This window comes from Sciurus carolinensis, chromosome 4 (genome assembly GCF_902686445.1).
Source record: "Sciurus carolinensis chromosome 4, mSciCar1.2, whole genome shotgun sequence".
NCBI lineage: Eukaryota > Metazoa > Chordata > Mammalia > Rodentia > Sciuridae > Sciurus > Sciurus carolinensis.
In genome coordinates this window covers 35,667,786-35,684,871 of record NC_062216.1, presented here as the reverse complement: position 1 = coordinate 35,684,871, position 17,086 = coordinate 35,667,786, and the positions used below count along the sequence as shown (strand labels likewise).

At 35.5% G+C, this 17,086-nt stretch overlaps 1 protein-coding gene across 5 annotated transcripts in view; it reads right to left on the bottom strand.

The window, feature by feature from the left end:
* Positions 1 to 17,086, bottom strand: part of Tenm3 (teneurin transmembrane protein 3) — a 453,046-nt gene that overhangs the window by 122,482 nt on the left and 313,478 nt on the right. For all 5 annotated transcript variants that reach the window (XM_047548919.1, XM_047548916.1, XM_047548917.1 and 2 more), the window contains one exon: positions 3,576 to 3,790. In XM_047548919.1, the coding sequence (XP_047404875.1) occupies positions 3,576 to 3,790 (215 nt within the window). The remainder of the gene's footprint in view (positions 1 to 3,575; positions 3,791 to 17,086) is intronic.

Genomic DNA, 17,086 nt, shown 5'->3' with positions numbered 1-17,086 from the left:
GTTCAAGTCCATAATCATAATCTTCAGCCTTATCGTGGAAATCACCACTTGGATCACACCAAGAACAGTAAGAGAAGAATGGAGTGGAGGACATGATGGTGGCAGTAGGAAGTAGCCAATGGTTTTTAGATAGCTACTTGATTCTAGGGTATTCTGTTATTAGGGGCAATTCACACATGATTTCAGGAGAGCTCTTCAAGTACATATAGAAAAGTCTCCTCTTGACACCAAAACCACCTCTAACACAAATAACCAAATTATTTGGAATGGAAATATTCAATATCCTTTGTTATTAGGCTATAAAGTGACCACATATGGGTAAACTTGAGTTTTCCTTGCAGCACTGGATGTGGATATTTTTGTGCTGGGTTGTGGGGAAGGAGTCTTAAGATGTTATGCAATTTTTAGGATGAAAGACTTTGAGTTAACTCTTCCATCTTATTACTTGGAGAAAACTACCATGAGGCAAAGTTTATGCTTGATAAAGAAGAGTTCAAATGGACTGGAACTATGTTAGTGTGAAAGCTCTCTTGCAGGGTAATTTTCTTATGATGTAAAATTACCAAATATACATGCTTTTAAAATCATTTTCATTTAGTTGCTTTAAACTACAATGTATTGACAAAGTCCTTTGATAGATCAGTAGAAAAGAAGTTTACCTATGTTTGTTGTATTTATGTTGATTAACAGACCATATAAAATGCAAACAGATGTTTTTCAGTTATCTTGGTATTTTATTTCTGAAAAGTTCAGACTACCCATGTTTAATTCAATTGTTACAAAAGTTATAAGGACTCAGAATCCATGAATGTTCAACTATGCCCTTAAATCAACTTTTTGATGTGGCAGAGTCTTTTGTATCATTGGAATATAGAGAAGGAAGATTTTAGAGATCATGTGATCCAACCATCTCCTTTAACCAACAGATACTGAGGCTCAGAGAAGTTAGTTGTGCAAGGTCACAAAGCCAAAAAGTGGTCAGGTATGCTTAGAACTCAGGTTTCTACCCCCTACTTTAAAACAACCTTCATTGCAAGTGCACTAACATGCCATAGCATGTACAAGTGTGAAGCTTGAATTGCTTCATTAGATTTCTGACTCTCCAGGAGGATGAATTGGGCATCAGAGAGAAGAAAGTCAATTGATTCCTTGGCAGCAATCAAATGGACAGTTTTATAAAGGGTCACAAAGACTTTCAAAACTCAAGTGACTATTCTGAATGGCTGGCCAATTTTAATTATTTCAAGTTGATTTATTTAATGTTCCCCAGAAACAGAGGAATGTTCAATTTGGGCCACTGTATAGCATATTTCATGTTTAAACACGGAACTCAGAAACAGTTGTTTGCTCTGCTGATCTGAATAAACCAGAGGAAGGAACTCTAATAATGGTGAGGCTTAAGAAAATGCAAGATCCTACTTGAACACATATATTGTGGTAGAAAAGCAGTTATCATGTGCATTGTATTTAAATTACTGAAGAATTATGAGAAAACCTGAAAATGTATCTTTTAAATCCTTATCTTACATACTATCATGGTTTGAATCTGAAATGTCCCCCAAAGACCATGAGCTATAGGCTTGGTCTCCAACTGGTGGTATTATTGGGAAGTGGTGGAAACTTTAGAAAGGGAGGCCTGGTTGGGGGAAGTAGGTCACTGGGGGCATGTTCTTTAAGGATATATCTTGCCCATACCCCCCTTGTACACCTCTCTCTCTCTCTCTCTCTCTCTCTCTCTCTCTCTCTCTCTCTCTCTCTTTCTCCTTCCCAGCAACCACGATATATGCAATTTTATTCTACCACACACTCCTGCCATGATGCTCTGCCTCACCATAAACCCTCAGCAATGGGGTCAAGTGACTATGGACTGAAACTTTTGAAACTGTGATCCAAAATTAATCTTTTCTCCTTTAAGTTGCTTTTCTCAGGTATTTTGTCATGTGACAGAAAATTGGCAAGTTATATATAACTTGTAAAATGTTAGCCATGTCCCCTTTAAATAAAACTGTCAAGTGTAGAACACAATAGATAATTTTTTATCTTAAGTTATTTTTCTGGAATTTATGAGTTGCATGCTCACTGCTATGCTTAGCTTAGAGGTATATTCCTTGAATAAGGAAAAATAATTTAAATTTATATGTGGTTTCAGTGGAAAAATATTTTTTAATATTTCTCTAGACTATTGCTAGAATATTCCCTAGGCTAATGCAATCTATCTGTTATAACTAAAATTCTAGAGGCCTACATCTATTTAAGAAAATCTGCTTATTACATCCTGGTGTCACCTAAAACACAAACTGAAATCAAATCTAAAATTGAAAATTGGACACAAGTACACTGTAAGAAGTATTTGATGTGCAGGGATCCAAGGCATTTACTTTAATAATACAGGTAGGAAAAACGAATATACTACAGCATGGTATTCAAAAATTTCACAGCCATAAACTTCACATATATCTATGAACCTGATCCATGATGACATTAGAGAAAGTAGGCTAGAAATTTTCTTACTCATCTTTCTTTGAAGATATTATTTCTTTAGTAGTATCTGATCAGTTTTTCTTCATAATTTATGTTCCTAGGTTATAGAGAAAAGCATTTCTCATACATTACACTACATAAAATATACATGAAAACTCTCCAGTGTGTGTGTGTGTGTGTGTGTGTGTGTGTGTTTGTGTGCGTGCGCGCATGCATGTTGCTCAGAATGGAACCCAGGGCCTTGTACATGCTCAGCAAGTGCTCTATCACTGAGCTAAATCCCCAGCCCTTTTCATTTTTATTTTATTTTGAGACAGATCTCAAAAGCTGGGATTTATACTTGGTTTTCTATGGAAGTTCTTTTGCCTATTTATCTCAAGTTCATTCTTTTAGAAGAACAGAGGCTTGAATTGATGAAGTTCATATCATCATGTTCATGTCCCATTATTTCTTCACTCAGAGTAAATGTGACATAAGTTTTTAAACAATACACTTTCAACAGAATGAATCTGTTATACATCTATTACATAAAAGGCATGAGATCATCTGAAATTATCACAGAATTTCAGAAAATCTGTCCTGCTTTACTAGGTTCACAGGTGATGCTCAATCAATGTTTATTAAGTAACTCACAAATTTTAGCAATTTTTCATCAATCAGTAATGATCAAAGCAATTCAGAAAGAAAATTGAGCTCTTCCTATTACTGATACCAAAACCTCAAACCAAGTATATGAGCTCCATTCTGATTTCTTTCTATAGTAATTCAAAAGTGGTTGGTTAATCAAACAGCTGAACTTAAGAAAAGGAATAACTTTGCTTCTTGGTACTGGGGATTGAATCCAGGGGTGCTTTAATAGTGCGCTATATCCCCCAGTTCTTTAAAAAAAAAAAAAAAAAATATATATATATATATATATATTTTGAAACAGGGTCTCTAAATTAAAAGGGGGGCTTCAAACTTGTGATTCTCCTGTTTGGCCTCTTGAGTAGCTGGGATTACAGGTGTGCCACTGGGCCTGGCAGGAATCAAAGCAGCTTGTAAAAATGCAAACGAACACTTTCCATTTTCTTCACAATACAGCTTGCACTTACCTGAGTATGGGATGGTGGTAAGCCTTTTCGGCCATATACTCCAATCAATGCATCCTTCTGAAGAGAGATATTGAATTTCAGAAACTGTGGCTGATCAATAAAGAGCTGTGATCTCCAGAAGATCCCAGGAGGAACCTCTTGAACTGCTCTTCGGCCAATATCAAGTTCTCCAGAATCTATGGTGTTATTTTCTTGTGTAAATCCACCTAATTTTCCTGAATGTGAAAGATCCATCGATGAAGAATAGAAAATAAAACAGGTTTATTTTCCAAAAGCTATTTTCACGAAATGCTCATGCATTTCATCTTCTGATAAATTAAATGCTTTCATAGAACAGCTTTTTTGTTAGATATTGTTGTTTTACTAACTCTGATTTAACACATTAAGATATTTAAGCCAAAATTCTTTGACTTCCCCTCAGGTATGCCTATTATGGAAGTTGTTTTCACACCTACAGTTTTTCTTGATCATTTGAAACATAATTATCTTACAAGAGTTACGTCTTGTTATTTCTTGGAAGAGATTAAGACTGGTATTTGTCAGTTATTCTAACCTTACTATAACACTGCAAAGTGTAAATTAAGGCAGAATGGATTATGGAGATTTCCAAACCAGTCAAAGTAAATAACAACAAAACCAATCAATGGCCCTGATTCATTTGGCCCTCTCTAAGCTATATAACAGATGAATCAAAAATCAGATGTATAAAGGAAGGTAGAGAAGGGGCAAAGGGGACACTGTGAGGTGAAGGGACAGAAGGACAAGTTGAAATTCTCAGTTTTTAATGTAGGCTGTCACGACTTTTCCTCTTCCTTTTGATTCTCATTTCACACTTGACCTTTTGCCTTAGTGGGCCTATGACATCATTCCTCCCACTAACTTTCAATCCACAGGAACAAGGACTCTGTTCCCTGGTCCCTGCCTGCTCTTAGAGACTACCTCTCTTCCTGTATTGCCTCATTCTGGAAAACAGATCCAAGATTCCTCTTTTTTTTTTTTTTTCTGGTATGCATTCTCCTTTCACCTCTTAGACGAGAGTTCTTCCTCAATTACTCTATGGAGGTTAGGAATAAAAGAAGCTTTACAATTTACCAATAAATGGAAACATATAACTCCACTGGTTCTTATGTAGAAAGGGTCCATGAAAACTGAGGATCAGAATGAAACTGGCAAATTAACCTCTCATACCTCTTAAAATGATGACAAAATTGACCTACCAATTTTGTCATTATTTAAGAAAACATTAAATTGAATATAGCCTCTAGAGAAGTTGATAATTCAAAATCTTGAGGACTTAATTTCAAATGTGAGAATTGTAAACTAGTACTAATGACAAAGGAGAAAGTCTTCTATCTGTAAAGAATCATTAGTTTGACATTGAGTTCATTTTTATAGAATGTCTTCTAGGGACATAGCACTGAGGTGATAACAAGAAATATAAACTAAACGATAATATCTTAGAGATTATTTCCTGCAGCTGACATTTTTCCCCCCATCAATCAGCTAATAACCTGATTAAGGAGACAACACCTATGAATTGATAAATTAAGTGACAATCTAAAGCAATGTATGACTGAGGGTCAGAGGAAGGGGATTTCACTGTAGGCTGCACTTCAAAGGACAGGTAGAACAACATTTCTGAGTGGGGAGAAACATTATATTTAAAAAATGACTGTGGAAATGAACTTGTGTTAGCCTAATGGTGAGCAAAGAAATCCATCTGGCCAGGAAAGAGGAACACTGGGTTTGGAATTAGATGACCTGAGTTTGAATCCTGGTTCTGATACTGACTGGCATAGTGACCTTATAGAAGAGACTAAACCTTTGACACTAAATCTCACTGGAAAATAGGGAAGGTAATGTGATCACTGGATTACTGTAAGGATTACATGAGTATGATAGAGTAGTGTTCCTGCAGTGGCTGGATCTTAGTACTGAATGAATAAAAAACATTAATAGGTTTGTCCCATGGGAATAATGGGAGACAAGGCTGCAAAGAGAAACTGTTATCAGTTTGTAGAGGGCCTTGAATATCAGGTTAAAGAATATTGTATTTATACTTTATATTCTGTATGTATTTTCACTTTATCAAAGAGCATTATTATACCATTTCCCCCAAGGATGTATTATATTTACTAGCATTTTATTACTATGCATATCATTTATGATATGTTTTTAAAATAGTTACTTGAAGAAGACTTATTAGGTAAATGGTATTTCAATGGCACAAAGCCACTTGTTTATGTATGTGTGTGTGTGTGTGTGTGTGTGTGTGTGTGTTGTATGTGGTAACTGAGAGAACCAAAATTCAAGATTACTAAAAAGCAAGCTTCACAATCAGCTAAGGAAGGCAGATACATGATTTTTTGCTGATAGGGTGTAGAGTAATTCACATAAATTCATTCTTTCAGGAAAATGTGAGGTTTGAGTAGAGTATATTTCTAGTAAATGTTAGGATTGCTTATTACCTGGACTACTGCACCCTACGATGACACATGTTCCATCAGTTGCAAAGGACAGCTACAGCTAAATGGAGACCCATTAAAGGTTCTGAGCAGGCTAAAGGTGAAATGAAATCATTGTTTCAAGGACATTAAAGTGTAGTGGTGTAGGAAGCTTGGAAATGGAGAGACCAGTGAGAATATAGTCATAATAACCCAGGTAAGAGGCAGAAGGGGGTTATACCAGAAAGCTTAATAAAAAGACATTATTTGCAATTTTACTTCCTCTCTTCATTCTCGATGTCCATAATCATGGCACTTAACAGTCCTTCAGCTACCAGGTCTATTTTTCTTGAACCAATTTAGTAATATAAAGTGCTATAAGGAATAAAATTTTGAAGTCGAGTTACAGTCATCAGTGTGATTTTTCATGTACCAACTCTTAGATGATAAACTGTGCAACATTCAAAGAAATTTTAACATTTATTTTATAATAATATACATTCACTTTAGCAAAACTAGAATAGAGTTAAATGAAAGAAAAATATAATCTACCACCTAGACACTATTTTTGCTTTTGATCTAAATAGACATCTTGTTTTACCTAGTGAAAATTTTAAGTACTTGAGATCAATTTCTACTTTTCATTTATGATGCTTCTGTACAGGAACCTACATTTGTCATGAATGAGTTCTCACTGAGAGGATCAAGGAGGGGGAAGATAGATGGAATCGATCTTTGGTGAGAACATATGACATGACAGGTAGTTTTACCTGCATATTTAAATTAAATTTCAAGACCAACTCTATGAGTTTGATGTTTTGAGATGAGGAAACTAAGGCTCAGAGAAGTAGATTATGTTCTCAAATTAAGGGTTACTGCACAGTGAAATGGAGGGCTGCATAATTCTGAAACCATGTTCCAAATCATCAGTAGAAACTTTGCTCTTTGTTAGAAAAAAATACTTTAAATTACTAAGTTTTAAATCTATTCACTGATTTTACACAAAATCAGATATATTAACTCATTAAACTATACTACAGAATCTACAGAGTCATAATTTTAGGACATAAAGTTATATTTTTATCAAGAAGGAATGATCAGTTTTTATTAAAAAAAAATGCCAAAGGATGCTACAACATATCATGCTTTGTGTGGCAATTTATAATAAATCCCTAATAAGTTTCTGTCTTTTGGTTGACTTCCACATAAAATAGTTCTTAATATATTGAGGGCAATGGTAGTCTTCTTCCCCACAGAAATTTATTAGTACACATATCCCATTTAAATGTGGATGTAGTTCATGTTTGGACTAATTCATTCAGTTTATATACTTCTACACTTTTATTATAATTTATTGTTATTAACAAGTTCTATTATTACTATTTGAAGCTTATATAATTTAATCTACTCTCGAGTGTTGATCCTACCTATTGCTACTGTAAGTGATTTTTAAAAGTTTTAATAGCATACCTGTGGTTTGAGAGATGGTAAACACAACTGGTACTAATCCCAGAATTTTTATTCCCCCAAAACATCTTTACTCAAGTGTATTAGCTTTGGTAACAGTAATCAAGTTTTGACTTCTAGGGTTTGAGCTTTCACTATCTCAAAGTAATTTAATAGCTAGGTAATTTTTGCTTTGTTGCTGTCTTCATTTATTGATTTTGAGGTGTTAAAAATCTGTCTCACTGAAATGATATGAGGACCAATTGTTGTGCCAATAAGTGCATCTACTTACCCAATTAGTCTCATAGCTAATTTAACAGGTGCTTCTTTTCAGAAAGAGGGTTGTTTCATTTGTAAAACAACAGCAAAACAAAACAAAACAAAACAAACAAGGTTGATTGGATGTGCTCGAATGGGGCAGTAGTGGTTATGATAATTTTTTTTCCTGCCTGTAATAAAAAGGCCTAATTAAATCATAATGTAATAGAATTTTACAGCTCAATGTGTCCACGGATGTCATATAGCATAGGGGTTTTCAAACAAGGGTGGTTACAACCCTGGGGCAATATTATTGTAAAAAACACATTTGATGTTCATCCTCATTTCTTGAAATATGACTCCTAAAATCCCTGGGATCTCTGAAGTGATAGTGTCTTTTTGTACACTACTGAAGTGATTGATAGATGGCTGGCCCTATGTAGCTTCAGGAAGGGGACTGTTCATATGAAAGATCAAGAAGGGATCAAAGGGCTGGGACTTTCAGGCTCACCTCCCAATCTGCGGGGAGAGGAGAAAGTTAATTACCAATGGATAATGATTTGATTAATCGTTCCTATGTAACAGACTCTCCATAAAACACCAAAAGGACAAGGATCAAAGAGCCCTGAGCATGTGGCAGTTCCTGGAAGGGCCAGGCCAATTCTCCCACACCTTACCCTCTGCATCTCTACATCTGTGATCTTTGCAGTATTCTTTGCAATGACTCAGTAAGTGTGTTTCCCTGAGTCCTGTAAGTCATCTTATCAAGTTAACTGGACCCAAGAAGGGGTTGTGGGAACCCCAATTTGTAGCTAGTAAGTTAGAACACAGGTAAAGCAGCATAGGGTTGTGATTAGCAGCAGAAAGGCAGGGGGCAGACTTTGGGACTAAGCTATCACTGGACTCTGACTCTGTCTCCAGGGAGATAGTGTCACAAGTGACTTGGAGGTGAGGAATCCAGTTGGAGTCATCTACAGCAATGCTTGCTTGCTGGTAGGACAACTTCCCGCACCTTTGGAACTCACAGAAGCCTTCCCTGTTGATGGCTGTGGTGGGCAATCAGAGGACGGATGGCTTGTTTTCCCTATGCAGGTACACTTAGACAGCCAATGAGGAAAAGGATAGACTGGTTTAAGGAAATTAATTTCTAGAATCTCAACTTCCACATGTAGACTTTCTTTACAACACAAAGGTACAATTCTCGCACATCTAACATCTGACATGGATCGTGAGCTTCCAGCAATCCAAAGGCAAAATTTAAAGTATTTACGTTGGTAAAGCCTCCTATACTCACAGCACCATAAACCCAAGGCAGGAATTAGGGATTCTGTCTCTCTGTCTTACATGTATTTCCATCAAGGGCAAAGTGTGGGGTTAAAAATGGGGTATTCAGGATATTGGCATGTTCAAAAGTCAATCTATCAAGAGGAGGAGTAACTAAGGCCTTATCACCTACCTTTAACCATTGCCAAAGAATGTCTTTGGTCTGCAGAAGAGTTTAAGGATGACCAAGAAAGTAAGAGATGTTAAAAGCAGCAATGCTTTATTTATTCTAATTGTTAAGCTTATGGCAAGGATTTGTGCTTTATCTGGCTATCTAACTAGAGCAGGAATTCAGAACTGAGATGGTTGTGATAAAATGCATATTAATTTACTTGAACTGAAAAATATGTTATCTAGAACAAGAATTCAGAACTGAGATAGTTTTGACAAAGTGCAGATAATTCTATTTGAACTGAAAAAAACGTCAGATTTTTTTTCTTTTTCTGTCACAAACTAAGTTTGGTTTTAATGACTACTGGATCTTCTAGTTAAATTATATCATGGGTATTTCCCACAAATTAAATGGACTCATGAAATCAATATATTTAAATCACCTAATGTTATTGAAGGTATTCAAAACCATTATAATGGTAAAGGTGAGTTACAATGTACAATAGTTCCATTTTCCACTCCATTTTGAATATACTCAACAGTGCTGCTATGTAAAAGAATAACAGGATAATTAGTATTTTGCTAAGCCTTGGAAATGCCATTTTTGGTTTACCACACAAAGATAGAAAAGGGTTGATGCTAAAATCTGTTCACCAAGTCTTTTTCAACATAGGTAGTTGCCGATTCTTTGCTTTCAGTAAAACTGAAGGAAAAATGGGAAGGCACTGTCCGCTTATAGGGCACTAAACATACTTTTAGGAAACAGATCGCAATGTGATTTTTTGACATTTGACTAGTGAGGTTTGCAAAGAATTGAACAGCTTCATTTAAAAAAAAATATTTCCATTCCTACTTATTTTGCAGCAAGATTTATCATGTTTATATTTATAAAAAGGGAAAACAGGAAAAGAAATAATAAAGAATTCTGCTTTATTCTTTAAATAATATTCATATATATAAGCTTTGAAAAAATTTTCATTCATCTTATTTGTAAAGACTTTGCCAATACATTTCCAATCTTTGTGTTTCATAATTATTAAAACTTTAGCATATTTATATAATAACTAGGTCACATTCACTCAATTATTAAAACTAAGAATTGTAAGCACAATTCCATACAGAAAATGTTTTAAGAAACACATTTATATGGTCTCAGGAAATTTTTAAAATTCTATTTCAATTTGTATAGATATTGTGTTAAAAGGAGCACAAGAACAAGATAGATCACATGTGTATTCTAGCTCTTCCTATGAAACACGAATCTCATCTCTAGGTGCCTGTCAACTTCTATTTGCTTCAAATTATTACATTATTTAGAAGGAATTTATTTTGAATTAAAGTCTGAGAACATGCCTTTTCTAAAAGGTAGATGCAGACCTGACCTTTCATAATGATCAGTGATGTAGAAATGTAAGGACATTGCTGACTTTTCTCTGCTTAAATCCACCAAAGCGGCAGCTTAGATTAGTGTTACATTTCCACATAGACCTCTAGTTTGAATATCAGGGGATTAAAGTGTCTTTGTCTTTAAAAAAAAAAAAAATCTGTCCTGTTGCCTTTCAAGTCAGAGAGCTTCTCTAATTTGGCCAAGTCAAGTGTGGTCATTCCTGTTAGTATTTTTCAAATGCTCTTTATTGATTGTGAACACACCTGGGAGTCAGTGAGCCACTGACACAATTTGATAAACTTGTAAATACTTGCACAACCCTTTCCTCTGAAGTTCATCAGTCCTCTTAGATAAAAGCTGGACACAGAAGTCTTTCATCATGCTCTGAATTCCAGAAAACTTTGGCTTCAGAGGAAATAAAGGAAGGCCAGTCTCAGGGCTTTCATCCTCCTTCACTGAGATCACTACCTCCATAAACCCCTACAGTCTAAACCTAGGAATGATCATAGGAAATACCAAGGTTGTCTGCAGGGTGTACTAAGAGAAAAAGAAGGAAAAATGGAGGAAAACACAGAGCCAGGGGAATGGAGTGTCCTGTAGTTATTCTAAACTCAATGCTTGTGGCTTAGGAATCAAACCAATTAAAGCCTTCACAGTGAGAGTGAGATGAACCAAGTCTTCGCACACACCAGGGTACCATCTTGAAGGTTTTTTAAACATGTCCTGTTGTGCTTGACTGTGGGAGCCACTAGCAGTCTTTTCACCTGCTAACTGTGATTTTTTTCCTTTCATCAGTAACGATATGTCACAACAGTCTTATTAATGTCTTAAAATAACAGTTGTCAGTGTGTGAAACCAGAAAGGGACCATGTGCACAGGCTATTGTTATCCATCTCCTTCTGTGATACCCAGCTCACGTGAAAACACATCAGTAACATGGACTTTGAAAGAAAGTCTTTTAAGAAGTACTTTGATCTCTGAAAAACATTTTGTAGATGTTAGTTTATCAACCATAGATGTTACAAGGACAAAATAGTATATTTAAAATCATATTGGTAATTAGGGGGTTTGGTATCTGTTTAAAGATTATTTTGTGACATCAGAAAATCACTGGAAGTTATAAAACACTAAACATTTTTCTATACACATCATTGATTTGCTATCTGCCTATGAGGATGTTAAACAAGCCTATAAAGATTAAAATGGGAAGGCAGAAAATAAAACTCAATCATCAAAGTGTAACTGAAATTGTTGAAGACAGTAAATGTTAATGTCATTATTGTAGGTCCCAGAGGCACTAATGATTAAGATGACAGGAAGCAGAATTAGGCATTTGTGGAAATTTTGATAGTCCACTCTCTAATTCTGTGACCTAACCTTGGATTCATACCTCGACTCTGAGATCTTTGAGAGAACATAGGGTTTGAAAAAAAAAAAAATTGCATGCCATAACTTAACACTGTGAACACTCAGAGTATTACATCACAAGTTAAGTAAAATAAAATGGCTAATTGTAAACATAGTTTAAGGGACTAAATCAATATAGCATCTAATTAAGGACCTATTATATATTATAATAACACAAATACTATGAACAATATTGAATAAAATTCTGTGTTCTTGCAGCAGTCCTGTTAGGCACATTTCTTCAAGTCACAAGGCAATCTTTAACATGTTAAAATATCAAATCTGAAGTTGTCACATTATATTTGAAAAAAATCGATACATGATGAACAGAAATGTAAACTTTAAAAAGCAACTAATATTGTTTTAAATAGGATAAATCATCTACATGCACATATGCACACATCCATAGCTTTTCAATTTGCACTCATATAAAAGGAGTTTTGTTGTTGTTGTTCTTGTTTTGATTGGTAAAGTCATTTGCCATAGTTATACAAACCAGAATTTATGGCCTTTTGTTTTAATCTTATATTATCCTCAATTATCCTCCAATAAATTTTGGCATTCATATCATTACCCCTTCCAATAATTCTGCTGCTGAGATGTCCTGTCATGGTACCATACCTCCACTTTCCCCTAGTGTACATTTTCTAATTCATTGCAATTGCTTGCTTGATTTCTTCCTTGTCTAGAAATCCTCATGGTCTGGGAATGGCAACTGTGACTGTCATTTTTTTTTCTTTTTCTTTTCTATATTCCAGAACCTCACTCAGTGTATATCACATAATATATGCTCAATAAATACTGTAAAGTGAAACAATACTATTCATTCAAAGGAAAATAATTCATAAAACCCAAGTAACTAAAAACATAAATAACTTATGATAAGGGCTTCTATTACTGCTTTAGAGAAAATTATTGATGCTAATTCAAAGGTCTGTCTTCTTAAGAATTTTGCTACAAATTACAAATATATAATCTTAAATTATAGAAAAAGGGAAACTAATAATTACTGATAGATATCACTGTTTGGCACTCTACATGTATTAGCTGATTTAAACCTCACTACTATCCTATAAAGGGACAGGAAGTAAGAGAAGGTAATTTGCATAAAGGCTGGTGAATGGCAGGGCTTCAGTTCTTAACCACTATACTACATCAGTATTTGCTCTGTATATACTTTAAGCAAGGTACTGTGCTGGCCCTTTATATCACATCAGTTTCACTCATTTGTTCAACAAATACTCTGTGAGCACCTATTACAGACCAATAACTGCTAAGAGTTTGGCACAGAGCAGTGGAAAAATGATCCTTGCCTTATACTTCAGCAATGAGTATATATTAAATAGTAAATAATCACTAACATTTTCTAAGCATTTATTATGGGCTATACACCATTTAAACCATTTAATTTGACTACTCAAAACCATTCTGTAAGGTGAATAGTATTAGTTCCTTTCAATTGATGAGAAAACTAGACACAAAGAAGCACTGATGGGCTGGGATTGTGGCTTAGTGGTAAAGTGCTTGCCTAGCATATGTGAGGTACTGGGTTTGATTCTCCGCACTGCATATAAATAAACAAAATAAACAAACAAATAAATAAAGGTCCATCAACAACTTAAAAAATTTATTAATAAAAACACAGCTGAAACTTAAAAAAAAGAGAAGAATTCCTGTAACTTGTTTCAAGTAACACAGGCACTAATGATTAGAACTAGGACAGGAAATCAGGTGATTTGGCTCAAGAGTTTATACTTTTTATATCTCACTGCTATAGTTTCTATATTGCAGTGTGGTGCAAAGAGCAGCCAGATTGTGGAGAGCCTTGTACGTCATTTAAAGGCATGTGACTAGAATGTAGGTCACCAAGGGATCTGGTGAGGTATTGTTATTTCACATTTGTGCTTGAAGAATAGATGAGCAAGACTGGAGACAGTATAGATAATTGGCTGTTATAATTCAGGTGAAAAATGATAGGATTCAAAAGAGGTTATGGAGTTAGATTTGTCAGGACTTAGTGATTGATTAAATATGAGAGATGAGAGAGTAGGAGGAGTCAGGAATGACTCCTAAACTTCCAGACCAGTAAACTAGGTCAATGACAATGTTATTTCCTGACCCAGATATCCCTGAAAGAGAGGCACATTTGGAAAGAAAGATGATGTGGTAATCATGTTTTACTAAGATGGCCACAACACTAACTCCCGTCCAAAATGCCCTTGGGGCATGTGTTCCTCATTTCTCCTCCAGAAGAGGGGCTTACCTCCCCTTACCATGAGGCTGGGTTGACCAATGGGATGTAATAAAAGTAATATCTAAGAATATCTGATGCTAGGTCACGAGAAGACTTGTAGTTTCTTTTGAGACCTCAGAAGTTCTGTTTTGGGATGCTTCTCTTCAGAACCAGTTACAGTATTCTGAGAAGCTCAAGTCACATGGAAAGTCATGTTCAGGCCCTCCAGTTGACAGCCACAGTAGAGCTGAGGTTGAATCTACAGACAGCATCAGTTGCCAGCCATGTGAGTGAGCCTCCCTGGACTTCAACTCTGAGAAGCCTCAGAAGCCCCAGCTGACATCTGGGAGTGATTGCATGGGAATCCCAAGTAAGAATGCAAGAACTTGCCCAGTTAATTGACAGAACTATGAGAGACGATGAATTGTTTTTGTAAACTAAGTTTTTTGTATGGTTTGTTATATAGTAATAGATCTCCAAAGTAGTTGATGGGTCAGTTTTAGACACATGGAGTTTGAGATGCTTGGAAGACACCCAAGTGGAGATGTTCCAAAGAAATGTGGATAGATTTTTATGCAGTTGATGTGTGGAGCTGAGGAGAGCAAGCTAGGCTGGACTTATTGATCTGGGAGTCAATGGCACATAATAGGTAACTAAAGACAGAAGAGATGATGAGAGAACCCAGAGTAATTATATTATGAAAGAACAGTGTCCTGACAAAGAATAATGTTTAGGGATCAGGTAGAGGGAGATGAACCAACTAAACAAACTGAGATGTTCCTACCACAATTGTTAGGAAGTTACAGTGAATAAGGTATCACAGAAGCTCAGAGAAAAGAACATCTCAATTAGGAATAATTGGTTAACTTTTAAATGCTATCAAGAACTCAAATATGATAAACAGTGAAGAGTATTCCCTGGTGTTATTGACATGGCAATGGATAACCCTGGAAGATATCAGTGTCAAAAAGTGGTGGTGACAGAGGAGAGTCGTGAGACAGGAACACTGCAGAAACCAGACTGGAATATCAGTAAGTGGAAGGTGAACAGGTGGATATAGGGAATAAACAGACTGTGCTCATGAAACTGGCTGTAAGAAAAAAGAGCAAGACTTGGTGGAGTTGGAGTAGGAGGCTGCAAGGGAGATTTTTTTCCCCCCTAAAATGTGAGAAACTCTGAGAAGTTCAAATGACTGGGCAGGGTCAGTAGATGGGGGTAGTTTTAAAGACACAGAATGGAATCAGGAGTACTCTTGGGATAAATGACCTTGAATATGGGGAGAAAATGGTGAAAGGATAGACCCACATACATACAGGAATGGAGATTTGTTTACAGGAAATCAAAAGAGCTCCTTCTTCTATTTTTCTGTTCAACCCAATGCAAAGTCATTTGTTGAGAGAGGACTGTAAGTTATAGTAGGAAAATTTTAAATAATTGTTGGGAAGTGTGGGGCAGAGAACTTTACATGGGAAATATAGTTGGATTGCCAGACTGTAGAAGTTGGTGAGCCAAGAGATAGGTACTACTATTCCCTCTTTACATGTGAGGAAATTGAGGCTCAAAGAGGTTAAGTAACTTGTTCAAGGTTACAAAGTAAATAAAGGAAGGAGCTAGAATTTGAGTTTAAGTCTGTGATTTTTTTTCTAGTACATTAGGCTAAATGAATTCCTTGATCCAGGGGAATAATTTTAGTTTCTAGAAAGACTATTTGTGTTCCAAACTTTATTCTTATTTATTTATTCACTTTGTCCATTTCCATCTGTTTTGTCTGAGACCCTTACACTTGTGATACCTCATTTTTAAATTTGTAGTCACAAAAGGTCTCAGGAATAATCAGTAAAGGATCATGGCATATAAGATAAATTCTTCTTTTAGATACTAAGTACCATTTAGAAGCTCTGGTTCCATATTAACTTAAAGGCAAGCAGGGAGTTTACTGAAACATTAGCACAATGATTGTTCCTTAGTATTATATTTACAAAATAAGAATAAAATAGCATGGCACAAATACAAGGATTGCATTTAGAAGCTGTGAAGCAATTTTCTCATTATGCTTAACACAGTTAATTCTCCTAGTGAGCTTTGTTCAGAATTCTCAGGCTTTCTCAAGGGTTGTTATCTGAAATTTCTAAATAGACAACGTGATCTGCTTCCTTGGACACTTTATAAATTGGAAGTAGCATGGTGTGGTGCACAGACCTGGCAAGTTCATCATGCAGTTCTCAAAGCAGTAGGTTTTAGGGACTTTCCTTCTTGCAAATAGAGTCCCTTTCTGCTCCTCTGTACCTCAGGTCAATAAGTTTAGGAATAAGACACTCTACCAGTAAAAATGGAAATAAGATCGCCTTGTGATTTACGGTTACTTGAGAAATAAGGAAGAAGACAAGTGACTGTGTTTAGGTCAAATTTTGGACAACCTCTGAGTCCAGACAGAGCCTTCTTTAAAGGAAGAGAAATTTCTACAAATATCCTGATCCCATTGGTAGGTCAGAGGATCAGTTCTCTAGTGTATTTAACTGATTCTGGGTTATCTGTTAATTATCCCTTACGTGAGAGATTTTTTTTTTTTTTAAATAAACACAGTTAGGATGAAGGTACTTTGAATACATGTCCCTGAAGTTGCTGGATAGGCACACATTAACTATATACAGGACACTCTATGATCATATAGGGGAACTTCAGCCCATCTGAGAGAAGGGGAATAAAACTGTTGTTACTTTAGTGAGCTAAAACTAGTATTTGTTAAAAATGGGAAATGTAATCAAATGGAATAGCAAACACAAAGGTACACTTCACAAAATAAGGATAAGGATTATTTTAGGAAATATTTCAGATATATGTGTACATGTACGTTGGTTTTAATGTGACATGCATTTCTTATTGCAGTCATGGTTAGTAGTTT